The sequence below is a fragment of the Oratosquilla oratoria genome, chromosome 41 (genome assembly GCF_046742065.1).
Source record: "Oratosquilla oratoria isolate Oo_2021 chromosome 41, ASM4674206v1, whole genome shotgun sequence".
Lineage (NCBI taxonomy): Eukaryota > Metazoa > Arthropoda > Malacostraca > Stomatopoda > Squillidae > Oratosquilla > Oratosquilla oratoria.
The window spans coordinates 31,765,256-31,782,755 of record NC_134817.1 but is presented as its reverse complement, the minus strand read 5'-3'; the positions used below and the strand labels follow the sequence as shown (position 1 = coordinate 31,782,755).

At 43.1% G+C, this 17,500-nt stretch overlaps 1 protein-coding gene across 1 annotated transcript in view; it reads left to right on the top strand.

The window, feature by feature from the left end:
• Positions 1 to 17,500, top strand: part of LOC143021204 (uncharacterized) — a 100,578-nt gene that overhangs the window by 80,543 nt on the left and 2,535 nt on the right. The window contains exons 3-7 of the mRNA XM_076178545.1: positions 9,272 to 9,455; positions 12,538 to 12,884; positions 13,659 to 14,214; positions 14,785 to 14,966; positions 17,215 to 17,500. The exon at positions 17,215 to 17,500 is cut by the window's right edge and continues 2,535 nt beyond it. Coding sequence (XP_076034660.1) covers positions 9,272 to 9,455; positions 12,538 to 12,884; positions 13,659 to 14,214; positions 14,785 to 14,966; positions 17,215 to 17,399 — 1,454 coding nt within the window. The 3' untranslated portion in view covers positions 17,400 to 17,500. The remainder of the gene's footprint in view (positions 1 to 9,271; positions 9,456 to 12,537; positions 12,885 to 13,658; positions 14,215 to 14,784; positions 14,967 to 17,214) is intronic.

Below are 17,500 nucleotides of genomic sequence, written 5' to 3'. Positions count from 1 at the left end.
GTATTTGTGTTGTATGATATATATATATATATATAAGATATATCAAACCACATCACCAAGTGTTACAAGTGATACAGAACTTCTTATGCGAATTGAAAGGAGGAGGTACAGCCGGAGCCTAAGGTTTGCCGACATTATTCTGTGTAATTATATCCAGAAGAACGATTCTTCAATGCATTAGTTTTAATCTTAAAATACTTTATTGTGATTATAATTAACAATTACATATGTAACAGAAAAAATAACCTGGAGCAATGTGTGTGTGTGTGCGTGTGTATGTGTGTATATGTGTGTGTGTGTGTGTGTGTGTGTGTGTGTATGTGTGTGTGTGTGTGTCTAAGTCACCACGGTATTGGACCACGTGTTGGAATTGTGATCGATAACTATTACCCTCTCGTACGAGAGCTCAGAGCTCGTATATGGTCCGATGAATGGGTAATGGTGTGACATTATACATACACACATACTCACAGAAATAATGTAGACACGTGAACTCATACGCCTACATGGACACACATAGAAATAACGCGAACACACACGCGCGCGCACCATTCCTCTAATCTGAGCCGTGGAGTAAGGCCTCCCGCAAAGGACCTCCTCTGTGGCGGGAGCCTTTGCCGGTTGTCGAGCATGGACGACCAGATTCCCTTCATTCCCTCCCTCGCCCACAGAGAAGGTCCCCAGCCACTAGCTCGACCATGATAAGCTGGACCAGATGGCAGCAGAAATACTGTGGACCATCGGCTATCGGGACGAGGAGGAGGCCGCTCCCACAGTGGCTGTGGGAAGCCGCAGTGGAAGAATACCTCTGCTTCCTGTTGGCAGAGTCGCCTCCCGTGGACTCCAACGAGCAGAGAGGGCCGTGGGAGCTTTGCTATCCTCCGGGGAAGAAAAAGTCGTTGAAGCCGCTCCTTTGGAGTTGGAAGAAGCGGTGGAAACGATTCGCGGAGACACCCTACGCCGGTCTTGCTGCAGCAGGAGCAAGTGCTGCAGCGCACGCTGAGGGGACGTATGATCAACCCCTCTGCGTTGGGTAGCTGAAGGTTGGGGAACCTAGAAGGCGGAGGACCGAGAAGGTGAGGTGGGTGACCGAGAAGGACCTGTTCATGAAGGGAAAGGCTCCTCCAGAATTTGCATCTGAAGAGTGCACTTCTTCCATCAAAAGAAGAAAAGTGGGTCGCCCTAGAAACACATCTAAACTTGGTTCTATTCAATATGCAATTGAATTTTTGAAGAAAAAAAAAGGATGACGAGACCATTACATTGCAAGACTTGCACCAAGTTATGCTCAGAGAGAGTGGACTGAACGAAGAGGAAGTCTACACTCCCAAGCAACTCAAACGAGAGCTGGAGAACCACTATGGGACAAGGGTATCAATTACTACCATCAGACAATGCCCTAATGTCGTAACCCTGACGTCCAATGTTAAATCCATCATTCAAGAAGCCCATGACAGAACAAGTGAAGTGAAGGAACTCTCTGATATGGACAAACTCATTGAAATTGTTGAGAAATTAATAAGAACAGAGATAAAGTCAATGGAGCATCATAAAGGGGAGTATCCTACAACAGAAGACATAGGCTCTGTCGAATCAAATGTTGCATACTTACCTCATTCATTGCGAACTCTCCTAGGCAGCATTATCAAGAGCAGGAACGCAAAGCTGCATATCGCCTCAATAGGCCAGTCAATTATGCAGTCCACTTGTCCACGCTCATTCCTCCCACCCCTACAAGTTGGTCTCAGTGTGGCACTGGAACACAAGTATGGTCACCGTGATCTGGTTGATATGATCAACAAACTTGGCTTCTGTTCCTCATACACGGAACCAAATAAGTACAGAACTAATGCTGCTGTATTGCAAGGCGATAATCTCCCAGAACAAGTGGCGCAATCATTTATCCAATACCAAGCAGACAATGTTGACCATGCCTCCAGGACCTTAGATGGTCACGGATCAATCCATGTAATGGGTCAAATGGCAACACTCACGCCAGCTATCCAGAGCACCAGGAGAATTCCACGACTCAAGGTGAACATGGAGATCGTCAAGCAGTTGTCGAAAGTAAATCTGGTGGAACAAAGAGATCCAAAGGCAGTTCTTTCCAAAATCATGTATGCCAATATTGAAATATTACAGCGAGACATACAGAATGACAACCTTGATATTATGTGGACAGTTTCTGTGCTTCATTAGCAGTGAACTGGAGAAAGCGGGAGTTGACCTTCACCACAGTGCTCGTGATGCCGACTATGACATTGTGTCAACAGTATGTAGTTTAGCTAAGAAGACATCTGTGGCTGTTGTAGGAGATGACACAGACCTGCTAGTCCTGCTGTTGCACCATCTCAGTTCCAGACATCATGCCGTCTTCTTGCAGACAACCAACAAGGTCATCAACATCCGGACACTACAAGATCACCTACCTTCCAGCCTTACTGCATCACTGCTCTTCTTACATGCCGTTACAGGATGTGATACAACATCGAGGACATACAGCATCGGCAAGGTCAAAGCAATGGCCAAATGTCACCTACTCCAGGGCCATGCTAATGCATTTATGATGCCAAATCAAAGCCATGATGAAATCACCAAGTATGGTCAGGCTTCTGTAGAAGTCTTGTACAGTTGTAAGCCTGGAAATAGCCTTAACCTTGAAAGAGCAGCCATGTTCAGTAGGAAGGTGGCGTCCAGATCAGTGTATCTGCCTCCCGAATCTCTCCCACCCACTTGTGATGCAGCCAGGTATCACAGTTACCGAGTATACCACCAGGTACAGACCTGGTTAGGAAATATCCTTGATCTAACCAAATGGGGAAGTTTTCTTCAGAATATGAAGCTCAACCCAATGAGTATGTGAAGAGAAGCAGCTCCAGCATCCTTGCTGAAACTAGTCAAATGCAACTGCCATGGCAGGTGCGACAAAAACACCTGCTCCTGTCGCAAGAACGGACTGTCGTGCACACTGGCTTGTGGTCACTGCAAGGGAATCGCATGCACCAATGCTGGAGTGAACAATGAAGAGTTTCAAGATGATTAAACTGTTCGTTATTGACTCGTTGTTATCATGTTCAAGTAAAAATATATACGGTACGTTCAAGATGACTAGATTATTGTGTAGGTAGTTGACCTTGTATCACTTGACTCAATTATATAATTCAATGAAGGGCTCTTGTCCGAGCCATGGTATAAACATATCTCAGTCCATGGGTGTAGCTAGAAAATTATATTAAGGGGGACCAGAATTTGTATGTCTCCACGTCAGCGAGAAAGTGGAAAATATGTCCAAAAACTCAACGGAATTCAGTTGATTTGGGGGGAGGGGGCACAGCACAGCTACGCCCATGTCTCAGTCGCATAAAAAATATTGTAAATGAATTCTCTGACCCCAAAAGTATAAGATTTGACACTCTGTTTGCAATTACAGCCCTATTAGTTTCTGCTGCCATCTGGTCCAGCTTATCATGGTCGAGCTAGTGGCTGGGGACCTTCTCTGTGGGCGAGGGAGGTAATGAAGGGAATCTTGTCGTCCATGCTCGACAACCGGCGAAGGCTCCCGCCAAAGAGGAGGTCCTTTTCGGGAGGCCTTCCTCCACGGCTCAGATTAGAGGATTGGTCCGCGCACGTGTGTGTGTGTGTGTGTGTGTGTGTGTGTGTGTGTGTGTGTGAGTGAGTGAGAGAGAGAGAGAGATATTTACCATGGTCTTGGATCACGTGTTGGACTCGTAATCGACAGCTATTTCCCTCCAGGAAGAGGGCTCAGAACTCATATATGACCAATCTATGGGTAATGCTTTGACCTTACACGCACACACACACATACACACACCCAACTCCCCCCCCCACGAGAATTGGAGTAACGACTCACAGCGCAGCGATACTGAAATTATTTCAGCCCTGGGCAGGATTCGAACCCGGGCCGCGGTAGTGGCAGCCGGGAACCCTACCACTGCGCCATGAGTCGTGTGTGGGTGTGCGTGTGTGTATGTATTTATTTATCTAGTTGTATTAACCTAGTTGTATTTTGCGGGGAGAGATGTATGGTTGTAGTGACCCGTTTTTTATATCTTTCAGCATCCAGTTTGATCTTAAATTCTTGTATAGTTTTTGCATTCACTGTTTCCTCATTCAATTTGTTCCAGATATCTACCACTCTGTGTGGGAAGCTATTCTTTTTCAGATCTCTTCTGTAACTATCCTTTTTATTTTTTTTCATGTCCTCTTGTTTTTCTTTTATCCCACTTTAGTAAATCATCTCTATCAAGGACTTCCATCCCTTTCATAATTCTGTAGATGGTTAGTAGATCTCCTCTTTCTCTTCTTTGTTCCAGGGTTGGTAGTTCGAGTTTGTCCAATCTTTGTTCGTATGTCAATTTGGAGAGCGTTGGTGCCATCTTTGTCGTTGCTCTTTGAATTCTTTCTAATTTCTTTATGTTCTTTTTAGTACTGGGTGTCCATAGTGTCGCAGCGTACTCCAATCTTGGTCTTATCAATGTAACTAATATTTTCTTTGCCATTTCTTCATCCAGGTAGTCAAAGGCCACTCTCATTGATCTTAGTAAATTGAATGTTTCTCCGACTATTCTGTTGATATATTTATCTGGTGCCATGTCATTGCTTATAGTTACTCCTAGGTCCCTTTCCTAGTTGACTTTTTTAACTTCCTTTATACCAATTTTATATTGTCCCAAATTCCATTACACTACATTTCTTGAAGTTGAAATTCACTTCACACATTTGACTCCATTCCCAGACTTTGTCCAGGTCTTTTTGTAGTGATTTACAATCTTCCTCTTTACTTACTCTCTTAAGTAGTTTCGGATCATCTGCAACAAAGTTCATATAACATTCCACACATTCATCCATGTCATTTGTATATGTATATGGCAAACATTATCGAAGCCAATACAGAACCCTGTGGGACTTTACTTATCATTTCTTCCCAGGTCGAGTTCTTGTCTCTAAGTACCACCCTCATTTTTCTCCCGTTCAAGAAATCTTTCATATATTCCAATAATTTTCCTTGTACTCCACCTATTGTTTAATTTTTTCTTAGTAGCTTTTTGTGTGGTACTTTGTCAAATGCCTTTTGTAAATCTAAGAAGGCATAATCTGCCCATCCGTCCATTTCTTGTATTATTTCTATTAGCCTCGAGTAAAAGCAAATCAAGTTTGTGGCACATGATCTTCCGCGTCTAAATCCAAATTGTTTTGGATTTAGTATATTAATCTCTTCCAAAAGTTTAATCCATTCACTTTTGATAAGTTTTTCGTTTATTATTGCCATTGTACTTGTAAGGGAGACCGGTCTATAGTTGGTTGAATTTTCTTTGTCCCCTCCTTTGTATATTGGTACAATATTTGCATTTTTCCAATCTTGTGGTATTTTCCTTCTCTGAGAAATCAATTACCTTGTGTATTTTGACCGTTAATTCATGTATACATTCTTTCAATATCCAATTTGCAATTCCATCCGACCCGTGTGACTTTCTGACATCAATATTTCTAATTTGGTCCCTTATTTCTTTCTGTGTCACAAATATTCCTTTCATTGAGGGGATCTTACTCTCTGCCCACCCTCCCAATTTTGTGAACTTTCAATTGTGAATACAGATTTAAAATGTTTGTTCACATTTTCTGCCATTTCTACATCATCTATATATTCATTATTTCCTTCACGCAGTTTCATTATTTCATGTTTATCTTTTAGCTTGTCATTTACATACCTGTAGAATAGTTTAAGTTGGTCCTTGTATTTTTCTGTTATGTCCTTTTCGTAGTTTCTTTTTTGTTCCCTGCGTATTTTTACATATTCGTTTCTTAGTTTGATGTATATTTGCCACTTGGTAGTTTTTTTTCCATCTTTTCCAGGCTTTGTCTCTTCTATCTTTAGTCTCACTACACTTTTTGTTGTACAAGCACTTTATGTACATCCGTTCTTATTTCTTCTTTGATACATATTTGTCTGTTCCCTCCTTGTAATTTTCTTCGAATATGTTCCATTTCTCTTCCATCTTTGTTTCTTCATTTAAGAAGTTTTCCCAGTTCGTATTTTGGAAAAAAATGTGTGTTTGTGTGTGTGTGTGTGTGTGTGTGTGTGTGTGTGTGTGTGCGTGTGTTTGTGGACGTGTGTTTGTGGGCGTGTGTGTGTGTGTGTGTGTGCATGTGTGTGCGTGTGTATGTGTTTGTGTGTGTGTCACTGAATATGGTCTGCAGTCATTCAGTCAGAAGTGAAAAATTTCAGCTTAAAAACTAATTGACTTCATAACCAAAGGTCATGCTAATTATGATTTTCTTTCATACTTGAATGAAGGAAATAAATAAATATTTTCCTATCTTTTTTTATCCTGCGTATTGTTTTCAGAATAGGAATTAATAAGTAAATAAATAAGTGAATAAACGAATAAATACGCTCAGGGAGAAAGCCTGGCTCGTTTTGCTAAAGTCCCCCGTTTCCTCTATTCCACTCTCTCTCATGCAAAACCACGTTTTCTTTGAGAGATTTGCGGAAAAGTTGGTCTGGATGGAATTTACAAAGAGCTCCATGGGAAGATCTATTCATTTGGATGCTCTTAGTTCTCTTCGTCGATGTAGGAGATTAATTATGATAGATCGTCTACTATTGTAACTAATAGGTTTACGTTTATGTGTGTATGTATGTACATGTGCGTGTGTGTGTGTGTGTGCGTGTGTGTGTGTGTGCGTGTGTATGTGTGTGTGTGCGCGCGTTTATGTGTGTGTGTGCGTGTGTGTGTATGTGTGTGTGTGCGTGTATGTGTGTGTGTGTGTGTGTGTGTGAAGGATATAATTTTGTTCACAAGGATAGGGTTGGCAGGAGTGGGGAGGTGTAGCACTTTTCGTTAAAAATACAATAAACTGTATTATCAACAATTCGATTAAGGAAGAGGACTGTACGGAATTAATTTGGGTAGAGATTATAGGCAAGAATAAGAAAGTTATTATTTGTGTCTTGTATAGGCCTCCTAACCTCAGCATTGAGTAGACTGATCCCCTGATTCATGAAATTCGCAGAGCGTCCCAGTACAAAAACGTTGAGATCATGGGAGATTTTAATTATAGAAACATTGACTGGGAAAATTTAATAGATCAGGAAACAAAGAAATTTCTAGATGTGGTGCAGGATACTTTCCTAAAACAATTGATTACCGATCCTACGAGGGGAGAAAATACTCTGGACTTATTTTTAACTAATAATGAGCACCTAATGAATAACGTAAAAGTGGATATAGTCTAGGCTCTAGCGATCATCAAGAAATAAGATTTAATATTATTTGGGAAGAATTAAAAATTACGAATAACGTCCTTCAGGAGAGCAAACTTTGACAATATAAAAACCTATTTGAAATTGAATATGAAATGTCATGCGGACGTTTCGAACATTGTCGACGCGGTCAGGTCTCGGTACATGACCAGGGGTCAGGTTATGACCAGGGGTCGGGTCACGGAGGTTAATATGCATACCTTGGTTCAGGTCACTTGGGGGCGGAGGTTCAACAGACAGGTCAACGATTTGGATGAAATGTATAGCAATCTAACTGGTCTAATTATTAATGCACAAAATACTATTTATCCCCCTGAAGTCAATACGGAAAAATAGTAATACTCCCAAATGGATGATGGACAGATTGAAACATGAGATCGGAATGAAAATAGGGCTTTACGTAAAAATAAAAAACGGGGAAACACACCTTAGGTTAAGATATAACGAAATGACAAAGGTGGTTAAAAATAATACACGTACAGCGAAACGTAATTATGAAATTAAGGTTGCCAGTCAAGCAAGATCCAACCCAAAGGGTTTCTTTCATCTCTATAGAAAAAAAAAAAAATAGGACCAATTAAAAACGATGAAAATGTCATGATAGAACCGGAGGAATAAATGAGTGAGGAGTTTTACAATTATATTCTTCCGGTGTTTACTAATGAGAGGTTAGATAAAGTACCTGACTGCGATCGATTTTCAGAGGGGATGAAGAAAGTAGTCTATCTAATATCACCATTAGTAAAGAAAAATTAGTCAAGCAGATTGAAAGACTTAAAGCTACAAAATCCCCGGGACCAGACGAATTTTTTCCGAAAATGCTTAAAGAGTGTAAATTTGAAATCTGCGACCAGTTAACTGAAATATTTAATAGATCGGTAGACACTGGTTTTGTGCCTATTACTTGAAGGCAGGCAAACGTTATTCCTGTTTTTAAGAAGGAAGATAGATCGTCTATATACAACTACAGGCCAATCAGTTTGACATCGGTTATAGGAAAAATGCTTGAATGAATAATAGTAAATAGACTTAGAGAACACATCGAGAGACATAATTTAATTCGCGATACACAGCATGGTTTCTTCAAGGGTAGGTCATGTGTGACTAATCTTCTATCCTTTTAACCTAAAGTATATAAAGCGTCAGATAACAATGATAATTACGATGTTATTTACCTTGACTTTAGCAAAGCGTTCGACAAGGTGCCACACCAGAGACTACTAAATAAAATCAAAGCCCATGGCATAGGAGGTGTTCAAGTGGATCAAAGGCTTTAACAAGGGTGGTGCAAACAAGGTCATCATATTAAAGCTACAGGGCAGGACACGCAGTAATGATTTTAAACTGGACAAATTTAGATTTAAGAAGGAAATAGGCAAGAATTGGTTTACTAATAGGGTGGTCGATGAATGGAATAGACTTAGTAACCATGAAGTAAGCGCTGAAACTATCAGTTGTTTTAAGAAACGATTAGACAACTTTATGGATGGGGATGACAGGTGGTGATGGATACGGAGCTGCCTAGTTTAGGCCTTATGGTCTCTTGCAGTCTCCTTCATTCTTATGTTCTTATGTTCTTATGTGTGTGTGTGTGCGTGTGTGTGTGTGTGTGTGTGTGTGTGTATGTGTGTGTGTGTGTGTGTGTGTGTGTGTGTGTATGTGTGTGTGGGTGTGTGTGTATGTGTGTGTGTGTGTGTGTGTGTGTGTGTGTGTGTGTGTGTGTGTATGTGTGTGTGTGTGTGTGTGTGTGTGTGTGTGTGTGTGTGTATTGAGTCAGTGTCGGGTAAGCACAATAAAAAAATAATTTATTAAATTATCTACTAATTTATCTATTTATTACCCATCTGTTATTTATTCATTTATAAATATGCATCTATTCATCTAAGTATTCAATTATTAATTAGTGAATTCATTTATCTTTTTAATCATATATATTCATTTATCAAATACTACTTATTATTTATTGATTGATTTTCCCTTCTTCAGGTCAAAGGAACGCTCAGGGCCTGACAGCGCAGGAGCTGGCGGAGACCAACAGCCACGAGGAGATCGCCGCCCTCCTCAAGGTGGAGAGCGGAGTGCGAGCTCGCCCCTCGGGTCCCTCGCCCTTCATCACCCGAGCCAACGAACTCGATCGCCCTCCCACGCCCAAGGAGACCAGGAGGATCAAGTACGAGGCTCTATGGGGGAGTCCCTCCCAGGAATTTCTAAAATCTCCTGCCACCCTCCTTAAAAACAAACAAATAAATAAATAAAAAATAAATAAATTAGAACAAATTCTCCCTAAAAAAAATAAACAAATAAATAAATAAAAAACCCAAAATTAGAACAAATTCTTCCCCTCCCCCCCAAAAAAAATCTAAAAAATCCAAAATTAGAAGAAATTCCCCAAGATAATAGAAATAATACATACATACATATACCAAGGCTTTTTTCCCCTTACCAGGGGGGTAGCCAAAAAGGACAAGGCACAAAAACATTCCCACCCATTTCATCCCCGAAAACACTCCACACCCCTCCACCCTCCCTCCCATCTTAGCACCTCCTAGATGACGGGTCATCCCTGCACCCTGTCCACTGCCCTGGGTCAGAAATAATAATATATAAATAAGTTTGAATAGAAAAATCAAGACATTTCAAAAATAGTAATTTTCTTATAATCAGAACCAAATCGAGTTTTGAAAGAAAGTCTGATGTTTGGGAATCTCTATTGGGAATCTCCAACATTTAAAAGTCTCCAATATTCAAAACTACAACGTTTTCATCGAAAAAAACAGATTATTAGAATAGTGCCCTATCTATTATTTACTTATTTATCCATTTCTTATCATGCTTTTATAGACCAAAAAGTCTCTTGTCAACATACCATTCAATAGTTCCTGTCGTCTTCATATCGATTACACTGGGCTGCATAAAAAAATCATTGCATGCTAAATCCAGAAATTATACTTATACTGAATCCAGAAATCGTACTCGTTTCTTCAGGGAGGTTCTCATTTCTTCTTTTCTTGTAATAACAGAAACTGAATGTTTCATGTTTATTGCGTGGAAATGCGTCTGTAAAAATCCTGTAAATTTATATAGGTAAGTAAAGGCAAACAGAGGTTGAGAGGCCATTTTATTTTATTGAGAAGAAACAAAACAATGGTAAATGTACGTTACGCACATACAGGCATATACATATCTGCTTACGAAAATCACAATTGTATTAAAATATTTGAATGTTGAGGCCAGCTATTCTCCCTGAAAGGCACGCTTTCGAGACTTTCTCTTGTGTGCCGGTGTATCAGCAAATGTTGCCCGGCTTCTTTGAAGCGACCAGCAGAAATCACCCATCATCGTCACGTTTCAGATGCCTTGATAGCGGTGCTCCATTTCGGATATATCTTGATGGAACCTCTCCCCTGTTCCTCACTGAAGTCACCCAAGTTGGCAGGAAAGTAGTCAAGATGGCTATGGAGGAAATGCATTTTTATGCTCATCCGTACGCCAGCCGTCTCATATGCTTGAAGCATGTTCCCAACTCTTTCCTTGTAGTCATCAGCTTTTGTGTTCCCCAAGAAGCCTGTTACAACTGACTTAAAACTATTCCAAGCACTTCTTTCATGAGGTGTTAATGCTTCAGTAAAGCCGGTATCTGAAAGAAGCTCACGAATCTGTGGTCCAACAAATATGCCGGCTTTCATTTTAGCATCACTTACAGAAGGGAATTTGTGGGACAGGTACTTAAACCCTTCTCCATCTTTCGGAAGTGCTTTTACAAAGTTCTTCATCAATCCCAGCTTTATGTGAAGTGGAGGTAGAAGCACTCTGTCCGCTGGTACAAGTGGTATAGCTTTGACGTTATGGCGGCCAGGTACAAATTCCGTCCGTTGTGGCCATTGCACTTGTCGGTAGTGCACGGAATCTGCACGGCTGTCCCACAAGCATAAGAAGCATGGATGTTTTGTGTAGCCACCCTGCTGCCCTAATAAAATACGTAGGACCTTCAGGTCACCACAAAGAAGCCAGTTGTGATCCAGATATTGTATGTTGTTAAGAAGACGTGACATGGTAGCATAGGCTTCTTTCAGGGTGACAGAATGCGCAGTGGACAATGATGCTACTTTTCTGCTATTAAAAAATAGCACGGCTTTGAGACTCCTTGTAGAGGAGTCGATAAAGAGCCTCCATTCTTCAGGATGGTATTCCTTGCCCATGTGTCCCACAAGACCTGAAACATCATGGGTAATATACCATGTCATATGTTTTAGTAAAGTACCGCACAAATTCGTGCTCTCGACGCCTACACCACGCAAAGCGTGTGCTGCTTCCCAAAATATTTTTCTCTGCTAACCTTGAGCCTAGCAATTGTGCAGATTCTTTTGACAGCCCAAGATCTCGAACAAGGTCATCTAACTCACTTTGTTTAAACAACTGAGGGCTTTTCCCAGGGATCCCGGTAGGGTGAAACTCTTCATACACATCTGTATCTTCACGGTCACTACTTGAAGATTACTTGAACTGCTACGGTGCACATTCTCAGGACAAATTGGTACTGGGACGTCATCACTGTGTGGTACAGGTCGCATAGCTGATGGAATGTTTGGATATTTAATGTGTTTCATGTTTTTAGCATTCCCCCCTAGCAGTTTCACTATACAGAAATAGCAGTTATCGTGGTGATTTTTCGGTTGCCGCCAAACCATTGGTATACCAAATGGTATCGATTCACGTTTCCCTTTACTCCAATGGCTGAACCCAGGCAATGTGAGGAGCCCATGGCTTGTCCTGATCTCCTAGTTCAGTAGCAAAGTAGGCACGATACAGATGTTTTACTAAAAATGTGATAGTGCGTTCCTGTTTTAAGGGTGTGTACTTTCCACATATGAAGCAGAACAAGTTAGGACGGTTCTTGCAAATCTGCGGCATCCTTCAATTAATCTGCAACAAAAGAAATAAACCTAAGACACAGTCAATGATCACACGCGGACATTACACAGTAATGATTCATACATAGCTGCCTTCGCACCTAGCACTATAACACCTGCTGTGTATCACAAAAACTAGAACTCCATGAGCAAAACAAACACCACCACAGTGTTCAGCGCGCAAAATTGGTTTGGAAAATCATATTGTCATTTATGTTGCATTTTTCATGCAGCCCAGTGTTATTTATATCACAAGTCTTGGGCATAAGAAAGCCTTGGGTATTAAACAAAGGGAGGGAGGCTTCAAGGTTGTCCTTAAAATTGTCCTTTTGTTGTCCTCAGATCCTCTCTTCGTCGCGTCCACTCCCTCACATCCTCCGGAAGCTGGCGCTCGAAGAACGCCACCTCTCTGGAGGAGGAAGACCTCGAGGCGACCACCGACGAGACCTTCGCCTTGAAGGCCTTCACGACTGGGTCAAGGACGACCAACACCCCGACGAAGACAGGTCCTCCCCCGGGGGCGCTCCAGACAGCCGTCGAGAAGATCCTGAGGACCTCTCAGGAGGGCCACGTGCATACCAAGGAGAGTCTTCGGGCTGCCGAGAACCACCGAGTCTCGAGGCCAGATCGCGAAGAGAAGGAAGTCTTGGAGCATATGAGGAACCATCTCTCCTCTAGTCCGGGATCAGGTAACCTGAGAGAGGGGGCGGGTGAGGTTGGGGTCATGGAGGGAAGGAAGGGGTGAAAGGGGGATGGGGGAAGAGAGGGATATGCTAAGATGAGTGGGAGAGGAAGAGGGGGAAGTGGGAAGGGGTTGGCTGTGTGTGTGTGTGTGTGTGTGTGTGTGTGTGTGCGTGCGCGCGCCCAGTTGTTTATAGCCAGCTAGAATATAATCTTCCTTTCAATCTTCCTTTACTTCCTCCTCTTCCTCCTCTTCCTCCTTCCCTTTTTGATATTTTCCTCCGTCTTGTTGTTCAATATTATCATTCTTTTTTTCCTTTTTTTTTCTTTTTCTTTTCTTTGTCTTCGTCTTCTTATGTTCCCACTCACCTTCGTTTTCGCTATTTTTTCTTCAACTTTGTCTCGGCCGCTCACACCTTTGGCATGTATTTACCTAGTTTTAGTATTTAAGAAAGGAGTAACGTTCGTGGGTTCCTGTCTCTTACTCTCCAATTATCATACCTGGTTACAAATTCACATTCATATACGCCCGGCTTCATTATTCTAATTACAGCGCTGCAACTAGCGCTTTGCTCCATGATATGTATATACATATATATATATATATATATATATATATATATATATATATATACAAATATAAAGGTATGTGTGTGTGTGTGTGTGTGTGTGTGTGTGTGTGTTCACGTTCTAAAGCCTCTGTGTTCCTTTTACTGATCCTCCTCTTTATGTTCTTCCTCCTCTTCCTCCTCCTCCTCCTCCTCCTCCTCCTCCTATTCCAGGAAGCGAAGCGGACACCGAGTCTCTGATGGAGGCGGAGCGACTCTCCATCGAAGACGACAGCACCTTCCCCTTGTCCTCGAGCTGCACCTCAACCTCCTCGTCCTCGAAGTACGACCTCGCCACCGTCACGGCCATAGCCATGTCGCAGGCGCAGACGCTCCACCCTCAGAGGAAGCTTCCGCAGGGAGGCGTGGGTATCCAGGGGCTCCATCCGATCCCGATGCCCCGGATCGAGATGAGCGCTTCCACGAGGTCCTTGAACAAGAGCATCAAGAGCATCCTGGAGGAGGAGGCCAACTCCAAGCCAAGTCAGCGACCGCCCACCCCGGCGCGCCCCTCCCTCCCGACTCTCCTGCCAGCGTCAGGTCGCTTCCTCGACTCCTCCCTGAACGCCTCCATCTCCTCGACCAAGAGCGAGGGCCGCGATGGAGGAAGGCTGGGCCGGAGGGTGACTTTCTCCAGCCTGCCGAGGTCGTCCTCGGAGCCTCGCTCCCTCGTCACGACCCCGGAGCCCGACGAGGATAACGTCACAGATCTTTTGGACTCCTCTACCAGGTCGGGGGCACCAAAAGATTCTTAATCTTTTATTATTATTTTTACTTCGTCATGGACCAAAAGGTCTCCTATCGCCATGCTTTATCTCTGATAATCATTCTAGCTTATTGTAAAACTGTCTTAGCATAATCAATATTACTAACACTGACTCAGTACTTTTGTACCCTGAAGCCATAATTTACCTTGTGTGATAAAAACAAATGTTCTAGCTGTGGGATGTGGAGGGGTGGATTCCCTCGGCTGAATAAAATCACCTGGCGATTGCAGCGAGAGCAAATGTAAACAAAACTTTCAGAATTGAATAGGCAAGAACTAGTTTACGAACAGAGTGGTTAACATATGGAAAACTCTTAGTAACCATGTAGTGAGCGCTGAAACTATTTGTTGTTTTGAGAGAAGATGAAATAAATTTATGGATAGGGATAACAGGTGGTAATGGACATGGAACTGCTTAGTGTAGGCCTTATGGTCTCTTGCAGTCTTCTTCATTCTTATGTTCTAAGACGTCAGTAGCATTGGCAGGGTTGAGTTGTCCTTGAAGGGTTAGGTTACATTTCTCCTTCTCCTCAGATCCGAAGGCTGGGAGGCTCTCCGCGCTGTCAGAAGTAGGACCTCGACGGGCACTCAGCTCTTCGCTTCGGGATCGACCTCGAGCTCCTCCTCGGAGGGCCACGTCGTGCCCCTGCCCCCGATCAACCGCCCACGATTGACTGCCGGCGGTCGCTCCGGGCGAGACGGGACCTCCAAGTCAGGTAAAGAGGATTCGACGACGAAGTCCTTTGAGGATACAGAGAGGAGTGAAGGTGTTATCACACTGGGCTATTTTTACCTCCGATTGTTGGAGCAGATTTGCAGCCCGCAGTTTTCGGGAAGGAATCTGACATGTGGGAGGAAAAATTATTTTCCTTCAGCATATAAAAATTACATTGTGTAAATTGTTAAGAAGACAAAAGTTTGGCATAGTGATTTTACGGCGGAAAAAGTGTTGGAGGTGGGCAATACCGCTAATTAATTATTTATCGGAGGAAAATAGTCCAGTTTGATAGCGCCTTAATGGTAATCGTTGACCTGCCTGCACCTCTTCTTTAATTTCTTTTCCTCTGTCCACCACCCTTTCCCCCTCATCTTAGTTCCTTATGGATGACGGGTTATCCCTGTATCCCGCCCACTGCCCTGGGTCAGAAGCAATGTAACCAGACACAGTACATCCACAGCAAGGCCGCTTCACTTAATCGGCGACCCGCTCCCTCTCCGTCCCCTCATGCAGAAAAAGAGAAGACAGGGAGAAATCCCTGCGGGCTGCGTTAGACTATCACACATATGCACCTCCTACCCCCCTCCCCCCTCCCATCCTTGCAAAACAGTATCATCCATACACACTCTCCACTCACCTCTATCTCCTGCCTTCTCCCTTCCTTGCTCAACAGACATTCCCCTCTTTCTCAACGCCCCCTTCATTCCATCCATCCATCTCATCCTTGTTCGTCCCCCCAAATTCACTTCCTCCACCTTTGCCTTCCACACCTCTTTTACTGATCTTTCATCACTCATTCTTTCCATGTGTCCAAACCATCCCAATAATCTTTCATTAGCCCTATCTGCTATCTCTTTCGCCACTCCCTCTCTCCTACTCACCCCCTCGTTTCTCACTTTATCCAACCTAGTAGCCCCTAACATACTTCTCAGAGATTTCATCTTAAACATATATAAACTCTTACTTTCTGCCTCTCTTAAATTCTAAGTCTGCCCAATACAATGCCGTCGACACAATCATCCCTTCATACAATCTGCTCTTTGCATTCATTCCCAGATGTCTATTTCTCATAACACTTTTTCATCTCCCAAGGCATTTGCTTATTTCTCTCAATCTACAATTTACCTCCACCTCCACTTCTCCCTTCCCTGCCACATGCTGCCCCAAATACCTAAAGCTATCCATTCCTCCAGCCTCTCTCCATTTAGACTTGCTTTCAACTCACTGCCATCCTCTCCCCTTGTACATCTCATCACCTTACTTTTACCAACATTTACCTAAAACTATTTCCTGTCGCATATCTTTCCAGCCTCCTTCACTAACTCCCTTAATCTCTCCTCTGACCCTGCCACAAGCGCAGTGTCGTCAGCAAACAACAGCTGGCTCATCTCCCACTTTTCTCCATTTTCTGTAACCATCTCCAGTTCCCTGCCCATTACCTTAGCCTTTACCCCCCGCACCATTTTTTGTTTATTTGCTTATCTATTTGTTTATTTATCAACATCTCATGTTACTGAGCAGAGAGGCCTCTTTAAAGCCTCAGTTTTGTCGCTGAGGCCGACTACTCAGGCTTAGTTAAAGGTTAGATTTACATGGACAGATTTAACCCATTCAACTCCGATGACAAGATGTCTTGTCATTTGGTCAAATAAAACAAAAAATCATAAAACACCAAAATGTTTGATCAAACACCAGAAAAATATGACGTCAATCCTCGCTTCGCTTGCAGCGAAGCGAGGATTGACGTCATATTTTTCTGGTGTTTGATCAAACATTTTGGTGTTTTATGATTTTTTGTTTTATTTGACCAAATGACAAGACATCTTGTCATCGGAGTTGAATGGGTTAACTGACAGATGCAACTTGAGGGCCTGTACCAGTTGTAAGGAGCGATGCAGGGGATAGTTCTCCTCCTCCTTATCCTCCTCCTCCTCTTCCTCTTCCTCCTCTTTCTCCTCCTCTTCCTCCTCCTCTTCCTTTCCCTCCTACTCTTCGACCTCTTCTTCCTCCTCCTCTTCCTTTCCTTCCTCCTACTCTTCAACCTCTTCTTTCTCCTCCTCCTCTTCCCTTCCTTCCTCCTACTCTCCAACCTCTTCTTCCTCCTCCCCATCCTCCTCGTCCTCTCCCTCTCTCCCGGTCCACCCTCCTCCTCTTGGCCTTCTTGTTCCTTCTCTCTTCAGCCTTGGTGCTCTCTTCCTCGTCCAGCGTCTCACTTGAAAGTCTTTCTTCTTCTTCTTCTTCTTCAGGAGGCGGCGACAGCGTCCTCCACGTGGCAAAGAAAACGTTGGAACAGTTGGAGACTGTACTTGCCCCAGGAGACTCTTCCTCCTCCTCCTCTTCTTCCTCCTCCTCCTCCTCCTCGGCCGCCACCCTGACACGAGGATTCGCCCGCGCACCTCGAACCTCACACCAGATCCACATGGAAACGTGACGTGACGTCATGTTCTGAATGGCATCGTCGTGACGTCATAGTGACGTCATGCTATGACGTCACATATATGACATGAGAGGAACGAAGGAAAGGTGATTTAG